This window comes from Triticum aestivum, chromosome 2D, assembly GCF_018294505.1.
Source record: "Triticum aestivum cultivar Chinese Spring chromosome 2D, IWGSC CS RefSeq v2.1, whole genome shotgun sequence".
NCBI lineage: Eukaryota > Viridiplantae > Streptophyta > Magnoliopsida > Poales > Poaceae > Triticum > Triticum aestivum.
The window spans coordinates 622,075,539-622,090,504 of NC_057799.1; the positions used below are offsets into that span (position 1 = coordinate 622,075,539).

The 14,966-nt window shown below is 43.8% G+C and overlaps 1 protein-coding gene and 1 long non-coding RNA gene across 2 annotated transcripts; one reads left to right on the forward strand and one right to left on the reverse strand.

Annotated features, from left to right (window-relative positions):
- Window positions 1-848: 848 nt before the first annotated feature.
- On the forward strand, window positions 849-4,682 carry LOC123055047 (G-type lectin S-receptor-like serine/threonine-protein kinase B120). Its single transcript, XM_044478948.1, has 7 exons — window positions 849-2,131; window positions 2,792-2,890; window positions 2,974-3,155; window positions 3,328-3,538; window positions 3,630-3,867; window positions 3,971-4,121; window positions 4,383-4,682. Exons 1-7 carry the CDS (start codon window positions 871-873, stop codon window positions 4,680-4,682), a joined length of 2,442 nt encoding a protein of 813 aa, XP_044334883.1. The 5' UTR covers window positions 849-870.
- Window positions 4,683-11,144: 6,462 nt separating this feature from the next.
- On the reverse strand, window positions 11,145-14,495 carry LOC123050494 (uncharacterized). The gene is made up of 2 exons (XR_006423783.1): window positions 14,201-14,495; window positions 11,145-13,950 (listed from the first exon to the last, which is right to left on the reverse strand). It is a non-coding gene; the product is annotated as an uncharacterized lncRNA (long non-coding RNA).
- Window positions 14,496-14,966: the final 471 nt, after the last annotated feature.

Below are 14,966 nucleotides of genomic sequence, written 5' to 3' on the forward strand. Positions count from 1 at the left end.
TATGTCGGTATCATGGCTGTTGCTGGCTTTATTAATTTAAAATCGGCGCTTCTTGTGCCTGTTTCTGAAAAAAAACATTGACCTTTTCTTTAAGTTCAAAAAATGGATTTTTACAGGCTGAATATATTCAAAGTTTTTTGTACACGCATGTATAGCAATGTAGTTTATCGGGAAAAATTTTCATCAATGTACGTGCTTGCATGTGAGAGATACAAAAAAGACAAATACATGCAAAAAATGGGCTTGTTTTTTGTTGATTTTGGGGCCGAAACTTTGTCTTTTTTGTGCAGTGTATAATACAACATATTATTGAACGAAATTTCACTAAGTACTTAGATCACATGCATGCGTATTTATGTAAAAAAAATAAAAAAATCAAATCTTCTAAGTATCATTTTTTAGGAGTTCAAATAAACATGCTCCAATGCACCCGTGCACCAAAAGTCCGCTTTACTCGTAGCTGGCTCTTTTTTGTGGCCGAGTCTCTGCGTACGCGTTCACACCTCTGGAGATATTCAGCTGATACGGCCGTAATTAGTACTGCAGCAAGGAAACCCACATGCCGTTACGTTTCCCCTGTCATCCACTCAGTGTGGAGCGTAGACTCCAATCTGGCCCCGTGGTGACGAATTTTCTTTGAGCGTGCAGCACAATCGTTGGACTTTTGAGTCTCCAGCCTGCCGGTCGTCTGGCCATATGTGCTATATATGGTCCATGTCAATTGTCAACCTTGATGTATTCATCTATACCAAAGATGTTTAGTCTGTTCTGCCCTCCGATCCTGTGCTATATATGGTGTATGTCGACCTTGATGTTTTTATCCTTATCAACGAGTTCCATTAGTTCCACACTTTGCCATCTTTCGGCCTAATGGCCATGCTCTACATTCCCCTCTTCTTCCTACTATTCTTGAGTTCATTCTGCAAACCCGATGACCAGCTCACACAAGCAAAGCCACTCACTGACCGCGACATTCTCATCTCCGAGAACGGGGTCTTTGCTATGGGATTCTTCTCTCCGACAAGCTCCAACAAGAGTTTTTACCTTGGCATATGGTACCACAGCCTCCCCGGGCCACAGACTGTCGTGTGGATGGCCAACCGAGACGACCCAATCATCAACCCTTCGTCCATGATGCTCAAGGTAACTAACAATTCTCGCATGGTATTATCCAACTCCGAAGGCCGTGATATTTGGATGGCAGCAAACAATATCACTACTGGGGCGGTAGGAGCTTATGCAGTACTACTCAACTCAGGGAACTTTATCCTCCGGTCTTCGGACGACCAGGACATATGGTTGAGCTTCGATCATCCGACCGATACCGTCCTTCCAAGTATGAGATTTTTGGTGAGCTACAAGGCACAAGTCATCGCACGGCTTGTTGCTTGGAAGGGCCCGGATGACCCATCTTCTGGGGACTTCTCATGCAGCGGCGACACAAGATCCCCAGATCTTCAGTTGGTAACTTGGAACAAGGCTAGGTTATATTGTCGTATCATTGTGTTGGACGGTGTGTCCGTGTCCGGTGGCACACTAAACAACACTAGCTCCATCTCGTACCAAACAATTGTCACCTCTGGAGACGAGTTCAGTTACACGTTCACCGTCTCCGACAACTCACCGTTCAGGCGCATGATGCTTGACTACACTGGCAAGTTGAAGAATCTAGGTTGGGACAATCGCTCTGCGTCGTGGATAGTCATCAATGAGCACCCCAATAGTGCTTGCGATCTCTACGCGTCTTGTGGCCCGTTTGGCTATTGTGACTTCACCGAGGCCATTCCAACATGTCAGTGCTTTGATGGGTTTGAGCCTGTCGACAGTAGTAACTCTTTTAAGGGATGTCAGAGAAAAGAAGCGCTGAAATGCCACAAGCAAAGTCATTTCACGTCTTTTCCTGGAATGAAGGTTCCTAACATGTTCTTGCATATAAGGAACAGAAACTTGGATGACTGTGCAGCTGAGTGCATCAACAATTGCTCGTGTACAGCGTATGCTTATGCCGACTTGAGTAGCGGAGGTGCTATGGCAGACCCATCAAGGTGCTTAGTTTGGTCAGGGGAGCTTATTGATGCTCAGAAGGCAACCGGTAGCGAGAACCTGTACCTCCGACTTGCCGACTCTCCTGGTATTAGGTATTCCATGCCCTCTCTTTTTTTACCTAGTCAGTAGTGTTTTTAATACTCTATTGCTAGTATATATATATCAATACATATTTGACCCAAAAAATGTAGTACTATAAAAATAATTTCCAAAAAAAAATCTAAGCATACCATTTTCAAGATATCCAATCTAAATATATCAAGCAGTATCAGTAGTTAAAGTTTTAGAAGTTCCATATCCAAAACACCACGTTGTTTAGAACTGGAAGGAGTACATAAAAGCAAGGTCCTCTTGTTTAAATATACACGGCATTCCTTTTAACATCATTTTACAATTGCTAGGTTGTTCAATTACTTCTGGTCTTCACTTTCAAATTCAACTACAATTCTTTCCAGACTCCATGTCTTAGTTCCCAGAAGGAGAATTTTCACCCGCAAAAAAAAAAAAACTTTCCCAGAAGGCCATAGCTAGTTACTATTTTTTTTTCTTGAATTGACAATAATGGCCAATGCATATTTGCAAGATCAACTACCTTTTTTTAAGATGACCAAATCATTGATTTACCACCTGCCCTGGTAGTTCAGGTTAAGAAATAACGATAGTCTAGGTGCCTAATTAGCTTCAATAATCCATCATGATACTTATGGAAGTTAATTCTGAATCCTGATTGGACGCATTTCTGCAGTCGACAAGAAAACCAGTCCAGTAAAGATTGTACTCCCCACTATATCATGTCTGCTACTATTGGCATGCATAGTCTTCGTCTGGATGTACAAATATAGAGGTAGAGTAAAAAATATCCTCTTGTTTTCGACATATTATATTAGTGCAAGAGTTAAGAAAAAGGGTGGATGTCCTACTCAACAGGCAAATGGGGAAAGAAGAAAAACCAGAAGAAACTGATGCTAGGATACATTAGCACATCCAACTCACTAGAAGGCAATAATACGGAATTTCCATGTTTTAGCTATGAAGACATACTTTCAGCAACAAATTTTTTCGCGGATTCCAGCTTGCTTGGACGTGGAGGTTTTGGCAAAGTTTACAAGGTAACATGATGTACTAGCCTTGTCATTCGAGGTACAAAGGAAATAATTTTAGAGTTGAAAAGTATCTCGGGCTCAATTGGAAAACATATTTCTTCATGTTAAAATATTACACATAGTGTTTGGAAAAGTTTGTTTCAATTTTTTGCTCGGTTGAAAAAGTTTGCTCATGTAGGGCACACTGGAAGGTGGAAATGAAGTTGCTGTCAAAAGGCTTAGTAAGAGTTCTGGACAAGGTATAGTGGAGTTCAAAAATGAAGTAGTTCTCATTGCAAAACTGCAGCACAAGAACCTAGTCAGACTTCTCGGCTGCTGCATTCATGAAGACGAGAAGTTATTGATCTACGAGTACTTAGCTAATAAAAGTTTGGATGCCTTTCTTTTTGGTATGTGCTAGTTTGTTGATTACATACTTTTTTTACATTAACAAAAATGATACTCATGATGATCTGTTTCCTTCCATATTGATCATGAAAGATCATGCACGAAAACATGTGCTCGATTGGTTGACACGGTTCAAAATAATTAAAGGAATAGCAAGAGGCCTTCTCTATCTCCATCAAGATTCAAGATTAACAGTAATTCACAGAGATCTCAAAGCAAGCAACATTTTGTTGGATTTAGAAATGACTCCTAAAATTTCAGATTTTGGTATGGCAAGAATCTTTGGTGCAAACCAGAATCATGCTAACACAACCCGAGTCGTCGGAACATAGTAAGTAACTGGTGTACTAATAAACTCTTAGCGCTCTAGTTTATATGGTTTAGTATAGTTTGTTTTGTACATTCCTTGCTAACTTGTTGAATGTTTTAAATAGTGGTTATATGTCCCCTGAATATGCAATGGGAGGTGCATTTTCTGTGAAATCAGACACTTATAGCTTTGGGGTTCTTCTCTTGGAGATTGTTAGTGGCATGAAGATTAGCTCACCTCAGCTCAACATGGAATTTTGTAGCCTTATATCTTATGTAAGTATTGCGTATTGACCATTGGCTCTTTGCCGAGCATTTTCTAGCCGACACTTGGCAAAGGCAAGTCTTTGCCAAGTGTCCATTTTCTGCCGAGTGCTTTTCAGCCACACTCGGTTTAGGAGGGTCTTTGCCGAGTGCACGACAGGATGCACTCGGAAATCACCTCAATCCCGGTAGTGAATATGGGAATTTTCTAATTAATCTCTCACCCAAACAATATATTTATTAACTTGATCATGACTTCCTGCTATTGGTCAGGCCTGGAGATTATGGGAAGATGGAAAAGCTACCGAACTGGTGGACTCCTTCATTGCTGCGAGCTGCCCACTTCATGAGGTTGTACGGTGCATTCATGTGGGACTCTTGTGTGTCCAAGACCATCCAAATGATAGACCACTAATGTCCTCAGTTATGTTTATGTTAGAGAATGAAAGTGCTGTGCTTGCACCTCCAAAGCATCCTGTATACTTTGCTCTAGGTAATTATGAAGGTGAAGAAGCCAGGGAGGGAATGAGTTCAGCAAATGAAATGAGTATGACAACGCTCAAGGGTCGTTAGTTTTTGCACAACTTGATGTGCATGAATTTTAGTGTACATCAGGGGTGGAGCTAGCTTTAAAGCATTATAACTATCTTTATTTGATTTGACCCAAATGGTTTGGCAGAGGTGAGCCAATTAAGCATTTGTTTTGGCTGGGTCTCTGGTGTACATAGTTGTATGCTTTATGATTTATTCTCTCGATTCGAACTGAAGTGTTGCTTAGGTGGCTGCAATATTTGCGAGTCTATTGTACTAGAAGAGTTATGAATAACAGAGTGGAGTAACCATTCAGGTCAGGAGGAGGCCTGCCCGGCTCCACCTATCATGGTCCTCGATGTCCAACCACGTAACTTCTACTGATATAAAAGAGTTATATTACAAAACATTTTAATCATCATCAATTCCTGTGACTATCACGCCCTTCGATTTGTCAAAAAAGTACTATGCGCTAAAATTCAGAATGCACTTCATCATTCACAGTTCACACAAATATTGTTGCCACATTAGTGTTAGATGACACGATATATAACAACCAAAAGTCAAAGGAGCCTTCAACAACCAAGCATGGGTTTGTTTTTCTCAGGGGTACTCTGAATCTCTGATATCTCTCTCTTGAGCAATGCGGTGTGGACTATTTGCTGAGAACTCCCTTACATGCTGTTGCAATGGGAGTGATTCTAGTAACCAATCGACATGATACAGTTTTGCATGCAATTGGGGTGGAAGATGTGCAACGAGTTGAACATTCACTACTGGAATTTGCTTATTTGCCGTCTGCCTATTCTTTGCCGTCTGCTGGCGGACGACAAAGAAGGTCTTTGCCGCCAGCTTGTAAAAAATGGACGGCAAAGAACTGGCTGATGGCAAAGACATTCTTTGCCATCAGCCAATTCTTTGCCGTCTGCTGGCGGACGGCAAAGAATCTTTGCCGTCAGCTGGCGGACGGCAAAGAGAGAGGTGGGCCCCACTAACGAGCTGCTTAGAAAAAAACCTAACGGCCCCCCTCTTTACCGTCTGCTAGCAGACGGCAAAGAGCAAAAAAGCGGACGACAAAGGGGGGCGGACGGCAAAGAGATAACCTAACTAACGGCCGTCCCCCACCCCGCTCCCTCCCTCCCTCTCTCTCTCTCTCTCTCTCTCTCTCTCCCTCTCTCTTTCTGTCCTCCCCACCCCGACGACCACCGCCACCCGCCGCCACCAGCCACCCGCCGCCACCCCCGCCACCCGCCGCCGCCACCCGCCCACCCACCGCCTCTCGCCCCGTCGCCCCGACCACCACCCGCCCCCTTGCCCCGTCGCCCCACCGCCCGTCGCCGCCCCCTCGCCCCGTCGCCCCGCACCCCTCCCCTGCGGCGCCCCCTTCCACGCTGGCCAGCCGCCCCTCCCCTCCCCTGCGTGGCCGTCCCCGCCCCATCCCGCCGCGGCCTCCCCCTCCACCGGGCCGCCGCCGCTCCCACCCGCCGCAGCCTCCCCCTCCACCAGGCCGCCGCTGCCCCGACCCGCCGCGGACTCCCCTCCACCGGGCCGCCGCCGCCCCCACCCGCCGCGGCCTCCCCCTCCACAGGGCCGCCGCCTCCCCCTCCACCGGCGATCCCCTGCACAGGTGAGTGATCTCCCCCCTTTTTTTAGTTTAGTTTGTTTTAGTTTAGTTTCTTTTAGTTACTTTTAGTTAATTTAGTTTCTGTTTTAATTATAGTTTTACTTTAGTTTTAGTTTTAGTTTAGTTTTAGTTTTATTTTTAGTTTAGTTTATTTTAGATTAGTTTTAGTTTTAGTTTAGAAGAATAAGAAGAGTAGAAGGAGGAGGAGGAGGGAGGAAGAGGTGGAGGGAGAAGAAGAAAGAAAAGAAGAAGAAGAAAGAAGAAGAAGATGAAGAAGAAGAAGAAGAAGAAGAAGAGGAAGAAAGAAGAGGAAGAGGAAGAGGAGGAGGGAGGAAGAGGAGGAGAAGAAGAAGAAGAAGAAAGAAGAAGAAGAGGAGGAAAAAGGAGAAGAGGAAGAAGAAGAAGAAGAAGAAGAAGAAGAAGAAGAAGAAGAAGAGAAGAAGAAAAGGAAAAAATAGGAAAAAAGAAGAAGAAGAAGAAGAAGAAGAAGAAGAAGAAGAAGAAGAAGAAGAAGAAGAAGAAAAAGATACCCTGACACCCCGACACCCTGACACCCCGACCCCGACACCCCGACAACCTGACACCACACCCCGACCCCGACACCCTGACACCCCGACCCCGACACGCCACCCCGACACCCCGGCACGACACCCCGACCTCTGACACGGCACCCCGACCCCGACCCCTGACACGGCACCCCGACCCCGACACGACACCCACGACACCAGAGGCCGATGAGGTCATATATTTGTGAATTATGAGTTAGGTCATATATTTGATGCCACTGAACCCTATGAGCCCGTCATTGATTATAGTGATGATGATGATTATGCATTTATTGATGATAGTGATCGAGATTATTAGTAGTGTCAGGTATTCAATTTTTTTATGTTGTACTTGATGATGATACATAAGTGATATACATATTATTATTCATGTCGGTATTTTTTTTATGTTGTACTAATTTCGTTTACTCTTTGTCATGGCAGGTGTTGAAAGATGGTGGGCGCTGGTCGGGAGCGCTCCGAGGCCCCTTCTTCGTCGGCGCGTGGTGGGAGGTCTTCCATTCCACACACACCTCTCCGCCGAGCATTGCTGGACAGTATGGCGACACCGCCGGGCCCTTCTTCGTCGACATCGGTGCCCAGCAGGGGACGAGGTAAGGGAGGGAAGAAGAGAGGAGTTGGAGCACGTGGTCGCGGGAGAGGAGGTAGGGTGACTGCTAGGGCGCCTTCCTCGCCGCCACCCCTAGCTGTTTCACCCGAGCACGTGACTGCTAGGGTGGACTCATCCGAGGAGGAGGCTACACGGACTCCGGTCCACAAGCCTTCGGCCCACGAGCCTCGGGTCGACGGGCCTTCGGCCCACGAGCCTCGGGTCGACGGGCCTTCGGCCCACGAGCCTTGGGTCGACGCGCCTTCGGCCCATGAGACCCCGGAGGAGCACACGTCTAGATGGGGTACCTGGCCGGATGAGCCTGAGGGGCCGAGTGGCCATGCTGATGATGGCGGGGAGCCGACTGATATTGAGGAGGAGGGGGGCACCGTCTACCAGCGTGGTTGTACACGGCTCCCGTCCGTGCCGGCGACCCGCGAGCAGAGGTGGTTGATTTTCCCTGATGGGGAGAGGTAAATGCATTTAATCCTTTTGTACCTTCTGCATTCACGTTTCTTCAAATATCTAATGCGTTGGCCTTGTCATGCTGTAGGGGTTGGGACCACCATCATAGTGTCCGCCGGCCCAACTCCATCCTTGGAGTGCTTTGCCTGCAAAACTTCCCGGGGTTTGTCACGTTGCTTGGTGAGGGTCGGCTTCCAGAGCTTGGATTGAGCTGGGAGCACTACTTGGCTGCCCCGGCCCCGCCGGGTGAGATTATCGACGGTGTCTTGTGCGACACGAGGGCAGATGTGGTGATCAGAAAGTTCTGGGTAATTTCTCCTTTACACATTTAAAAATCTTCAACTAGCTAGTTATTAATTGTACTAATCAATATTGTCTCATTTGATTGCAGACATTCTACAGGTGTAAGGAGGGATACGAGGAGGAGGCGGCAAATGTTATCGAGAACGTCTGCAAGCGCCTACTACAGAACTTACGGCACGAGGCTCGGGTGCAGGCTGTTCGAGACTACTACGCCTTGCGTGGTATCAAGAAGCCCAAGCCGGCGTGCCGCGATAAGTTCCTGAGTAAGGAGCAGTACATGAAGGTAATTCTTAAGGCCTTGTACTTACTTCCTTCATTTAGTAATTCATAGCCATAGCGCTCAAGTTTCTATTTGCTAACTTAGGCGCCTCCGAGATGGTGTGTGGATCGGATGGATTGTTGGGAGGTGTTGGTCAATGAGTGGTGCTCAAAAGAATGGCTAGCCGTCCACAACGCGGCCAAAGACAAACGTGCCCAAATGGAAGGTGTGCCACACCATCAAGGCAGCTCCAACTTATATCAGTTCGGGCGGAACTGGGTATGTGGTTTGCTTCATGATTCATGCAATTCATTCATCATGCTAGCTTGAGCCCTTTAATTACTAATTTACTTTGTTTCTCTCTTTCAGGCACGCTACAATAAGGCGGATAAGGTGCCAGAGGTGTACGACCTGTATGCCATGGCCCACACTGCCTCTTTCAAGAAAGTCAAGGCATTCTCTCCGTTTGACCTCGATGATGCAAACAACTTCACCAACATCTCCTCCCACGACAAGCTCGTGAAATATAGAGATGAGGGGAAGGCGAGGAAAGGGGAGGACTTTAACCCGAGCCAGGGTCCCATTGATCCAGAGCTGGTGATGATATCTGGTGGCGGGAGGTCCCATGGCTCCATAGCCATTGGAGATGGACTTATCTGTTGTCCTAGCACTCTCCCGGAGATCAAGGCGCGCCAGTCGAGCTCCGCTCCTGAGATAAGGCCTCGTGAACGGCCAGTCCAACTCGCCATCAAGGTTAGTTATACATACTCAGTTATCTTTCTCCATTACATTGTCTGTGCTTCCATCAATGATTACAAATGGTAACGAGGAGTGGTGTTGCAGGCTGCTATATAGAGTGAGAGAGATAGAACGGAGAAACTTCTGGCGGAGGCGGCGGAGAGGCAGCGGGAGTTGGAGAGGACGACAACGATGTTGGAGGAGGAGAGGGCACGGAATGACATGCAGGCAAGGTCCATGTACGAGCTCCTTGTGGTAAGTTTCCTCTGCAGATTAGCCAAAACATTCATATAGTGTTTGTCTCATTACTAACTAGTATGACTGAGTCGTCAAAACCAAATGTGCAGTATGTGTGCGAGAAGACCGGTCAGACCGCTCCACCGATGCCAGTGATTGCTCCTGGGACCACGGTGAGTTTAATTTTAATGGACATTACTTGCTAGTCTTAACATTTGAGTGTCATCATGCTAACGAGACATTGGAAATGATCTTTGGTGTAGCGTAACTCCAGACAAGCATCGCACGATCCTTCTCCAGCTACTGGCACGAGCCAGCTCGCTCCTACACCTCGATGATCATGGTAAGTTTCTCTAGTGTTTTGCTTAACAAATGCATAAAGACCTAGACTTAGCCTTATTTCCTCCAAAATGCTTACCACAATGACCTAGACTTAGCTTTATTTCCTCCAAAATGACTTAATAAGTTTACTGACCTCCAAAACCATCCATTTTACCTAAGTTAGCTCTAAAACGATCTATACTTAGCTTTGTTTCCTCCAAAATGACCAAAGTTAGCTCTAATATGCTTAGTTAACTAGGTTTGCTCAATAATGACATGTACTTAGCTTACTTATGTCAAAATGGCATAATTAGCTTAGTTAGCTCATAAACGATCCATTTTACCTAAGTTAGTTCTAAAATGATCCATTTTACCTTAGTTAGCTCATAAACGATCCATTTTACCCAAGTTAGCTCTAAAATCACCCATTTTACCTTACTTAGCTCATAAATGATGCATTTTTACCCAAGTTAGCTCTAAAATGATCCATTTTACCTAGGTTAGCTCCAAAATGATCCATCTTACCTAGGTTAGCTCTAAAATGATGCATTTTACCTAAGTTAGCTCATAAGCGATCCATTTCACCTAGGTTAGCTCATAAACGATCCATTTCACCTAAGTTAGCTCACGAACAATCAATTTAACATAAATTAGCTCATAAATGTCATATATTCTTCTTCTTCTTCATTTTCTTCTTCTTCTTCTTCTTCTTCTTCTTCTTCTTCTTCTAACCACTACAAGAATCCGAGTCTATTGCAACAAAATCGTTCATCGCAATACATGATGATTTGTGACGATAAGTACCTATTGCCACGAAACAACATTCGTTGGCAGCCGTTGCGACTGGACACATGGTAATAGGTTATTGCCACAAAAAAGAAATCGTGGCAATAAAGTGTGCTATTACAACAACCATGTGGGAAGTCGCCACATGTTTTCTCGTGGCAACACTCACCTGATGCCACAATTTGCTTTGTGGAGATAGCTTTAATGCAACATGTAACGAATCATCGCGACTGATAGCTTCTGGCGATAGACATTTGTGGCAACATCCTATGCCAACGACGTTCGTTTCGTGGCGCATACTCTTCCATGGCAATAGTTAATTGTCGCAATAAACTATGGCAACAATCCTTGTTTCCGTGGCATTAGGCATTTTGCTACGAACCGCTACACTTGTGGCAACAAATATTTCAGTCGTTGTAACAGGAAATTGCAACATACTAGTTTTGGTGGTGATAAATTGGTATCACAACGGGTGAAATGTTTGTAGCAAAAAACTATTGCGACCATTTAAACTTTTCGTGGTGCTAACATGTGGCAACCGAAAGTGGGTTGCTGTAATAGCCTATTGCAATCGTAAAAAAAATACAAGCATTCAATTACAATATTCAAAACCATATGTATAATATGTAGATTCATAATTCTCATAGCAAATATCCATCAAATGAAACTCAAATGTAATTTAGTCAAACTAATTAAGTGCCAAGACTAATTGTCCATGATCTAGAGTCCAGTCGAGCTAGTTCTTTGGATCCTGCAATCAAGAAATAAAAAAAATAGTTCTAGTTCATGAGTCCCACATAACATATGCCATACAATTATTCCAGCACCATTGTTAAAAAGAACTATCGCTAGACTAACTGGAGTGATACTGTGTTAGCAAGCATGTAACTGAGGGATCAGAACAGTTTCACAAGTAAATGTCTTAAGCATAAGCACAAGTACATGTACTAAAAGCTTCTTGATTTAAGCTGTGACTCAATCTATAATTTCAGTTAAGTTCATGTCCCTAGCTAGCACATATTTGTCTTTTTAAGCTGTGACTCACAAAAATATGGTATGAAACTAAAACCTGCAGAAACCAATAATCCAACCTCTTATATTTTGATACGGAGGGAGTACATTACAAAAATATGGTATGAAACTGAAAGGTATATGTTAAGCTAAGAAATAAAAATATTATATGACATTGGTACATGTTTTAGAATTAGATTTAGTAAAACCCCAAAAATGTTAGATCATTCAGCAACTTCTTTGTAACTAAAGCTAAAAGTTCAGGTGGCTTAACCTTCTTAGGAGAAATGACCCAATGTATGTGCTATATGTAGTCATCGGTTTAGCTTATGTATTAAGCCGTCTATGCAAGTCAACATATAGCAGAAGACTGGGTAATTCCTAATTAATGTATTCTAGTTAATTAACCAAGCATGGCAAGAAAACCAAAATGAAATAATCGGTCCAAAAGAAAATAGAAGAGCATGCGCATTGCACAGAGAGACAATAGTAGGAATAGTATATAAAATCAATGGAAGATCAGTACAAAAACAATGTATCTATATGTTGATTTTCCCCCAAAGAAATGATGTAGTTATGTGGCAATAGGAAGAGGAATTAAGAGAGGTAGAAACCTATGGAGAGGTGAATCAATTATGCATACCTATAGAAGCCAAAATTCAAGTCTAGCTTGCAATAGCAGGAGCAGTCAAAATGTGAAACAATGCGACCATACTGAAATTGGAGGAAGCTAAAATCATTTTAAATTCTAGATAAAGATTATGCATCCTATTTTCAATCTATGTACAAATAGTATGGTAATTAAGTTTGCTAATATTTTTCTTGTAGTTCCTACTCTAATGTATTAGATAAGAGGGCGCTCGCACACACCGCATGCTACCACGTAGATAATCTAACAGTTTGTGTTTACTCGGAAGAAATAACATACAAAATCAAAATAGGAATCATCAACTAATTATGTGTAAAGCTTCTATAAGAGCAACCGATATACTCGTGGTGGTTGATGTAAATGTAGTTAATGCATGCTTGCTGCAGGGTGGCACTTTAGGCGATGCAAACCACCTAGCTGGTTCTTATCTGCTCCCTAAATCATATAATAATCTGATAAATAGAAATGTCGAATGACAGACACACAAAAGGCTAGTTTTCTTATGAGATGTTATGGATCATGTCGATATCGATAGAGGCAGAGATTATCTGGCCGCTATGGGGGCTTCGTGCAGTTAATACGACTTGTATTAGTACTTACAAGGGTAGTAGAACACAAAGCTTGGGAAACCTGAGAGCGCATGAGGTATTGCGGCACGTTCACCCTGCAGTGCCATATCGATCATGTAGTAGCCATTGGCTATAGCAACCATAGACTCAATAAATTGATCGCCCGGACAGGAGGCAGTGCAAGGATCCTATAGAATATTGACAACATGAATTAAAGGACAACAGGAGGTTCCCAATCCTTGTTTTACTCTCTCTTTTCACTAAAGATTAATCGCAGTTGAGCCAAATTCTTCCTTTTGAAGTGACGTGATACACTCAGCAATGAGTCTAGTTCATTGGCATTATTTGTTTGGGAATGCATTCATTTACATGACAGATGAAAACAGCAGAGCAAACCAATTGTAAGGGACCCGAAGTTTTTGTGAACCTGTGGATTAGATGAATGTCTGAAAGACTTGTCCGACAACCTGTAGACATTTACAAAATCTGAAACCTAATATATCAGCACAGAAGGAGCTAACTAATTCAATCGAAGAGTCTAATATGGGAGAAAGCAGAACTAAAACTGCTGCGTTCAAAATCTTGTATCCTAAAAACTGCAAACAATAATGAATCAATTTCGAACACTGAGACTGTTCTGAACTAACTATCGTCTAAACCATTGGTAAATGTACAGTGAACGTAGCTAAAACAAATGAAGATGTTTAGCAAATCGAACTTTTTCTAGTTTTTAGGTCACACATGGGTTCGAATTGGAAAGCACATTCAGCTTGCAAGTGGTAGGCCAAGTAATTATAGGTGTAGGGAATGAATACGTACATTAGAATTTGAAACATATGGTAATACGTCCACTGACCATCTCACAAATTTGATTCCCAACTTACTTTGTTAGGCAGTAGGCACTCGGCAGTTTGTTTTGGCGAGATGTTGGAAGCCTCCAGCTGTCACCGACATCTCTGTCTGAATCGCCTGATTTCTGAAGCCATCACATCTAGTATGTTATAGAAATTCTGGTTGTAATTGGGAGGGACGCATGCAGGTACCCATAACTTGCAAAAAGGATATACGCTGGCGATGGATCTATATCGGCGTCTTCTGCGGACGGTCTGCAGTAGAAACTTGAGAAGTGAGACAACTACTCCTGCTCGTCCACAGGCCACTCCAGAATTCCAGAGAGATGGCTATACATGAATCTGCATAGAAAAAAATATTCAGTTTGGAAGATTAGAGATTTAGTGGAGATTAAGTACGTATTGGAGAAGGAAAGCTAGCATCGTGAGATCTCTTTCTTTTTTTTCCTATAATTTTAGAGAGAAAAGATTGCGTAAAGGGACAGATCGATCTAATTAGCTGCCAATTGAAGCAGGAGAGTAGGAGATACATAAAAAAAACTGATCTACAACGCTGGCTATGGAGGTTCAGGGATGCAGCTTGGTGATGAACCTGGTCACAGCGTCTCCACCTCCGGGTCGGCCATGTGGCGAGCAACCCCGACGTAGGCAGGCCGGCACTGCGCTCGCGATGCAGGGGAGAAGACGGGAACTCCGACGGCACAGACGCCAGACCGCATCGCTGCCGCTGGCAGCATGGCCGAGGACACGAAGACGCGGCCCGCATCGGCGGGCGCAGAGGAGAGGGAGGAGGGCGCCGTTGACTCCAGTGTGGTTCGCTGTGATGACGCGGTCAGCACGGGGAACCAGGGACTAGAGCTCAGATTTAATCGCCCGTGAAAACGCCGTGCGATTTGGTTTGGAATAGTAATCATGGGTAGTTTTTTATTTTGAGAACTAATCGTGGATAGTTAGGAAGGGTGTTTAGCGGCAAGGATAAATAGACTCTATTTTTTGGTGGGAACACAAAATATTGGCGCAAATGAAATTAGGTGGTGGGAAAGTAATTCTTTTTGGAGGGAATGTTTAGAATAATGAGATAAATTGGAAAGATAATATTTCAAAGCAATATGAGATATATATATGCTGCTAAAAATATTGTTGCTAAAATATTCTTGTAAAAATTTATTTCTTGGTGAAAAAATCACCAAATCCGAGAATCATTGAGGGGCGATCCCGTGCCCTCCTCTCTAACGTTCTCGCCATCTATATTTGTATTTTTCTTATTTATACATTGTTTCCCGGTTATTTAGTATACATGTTTGGTAAGTATAAGTAGTTCAACATGACCAATCCATGGCATCATATGTTTAGAGGAT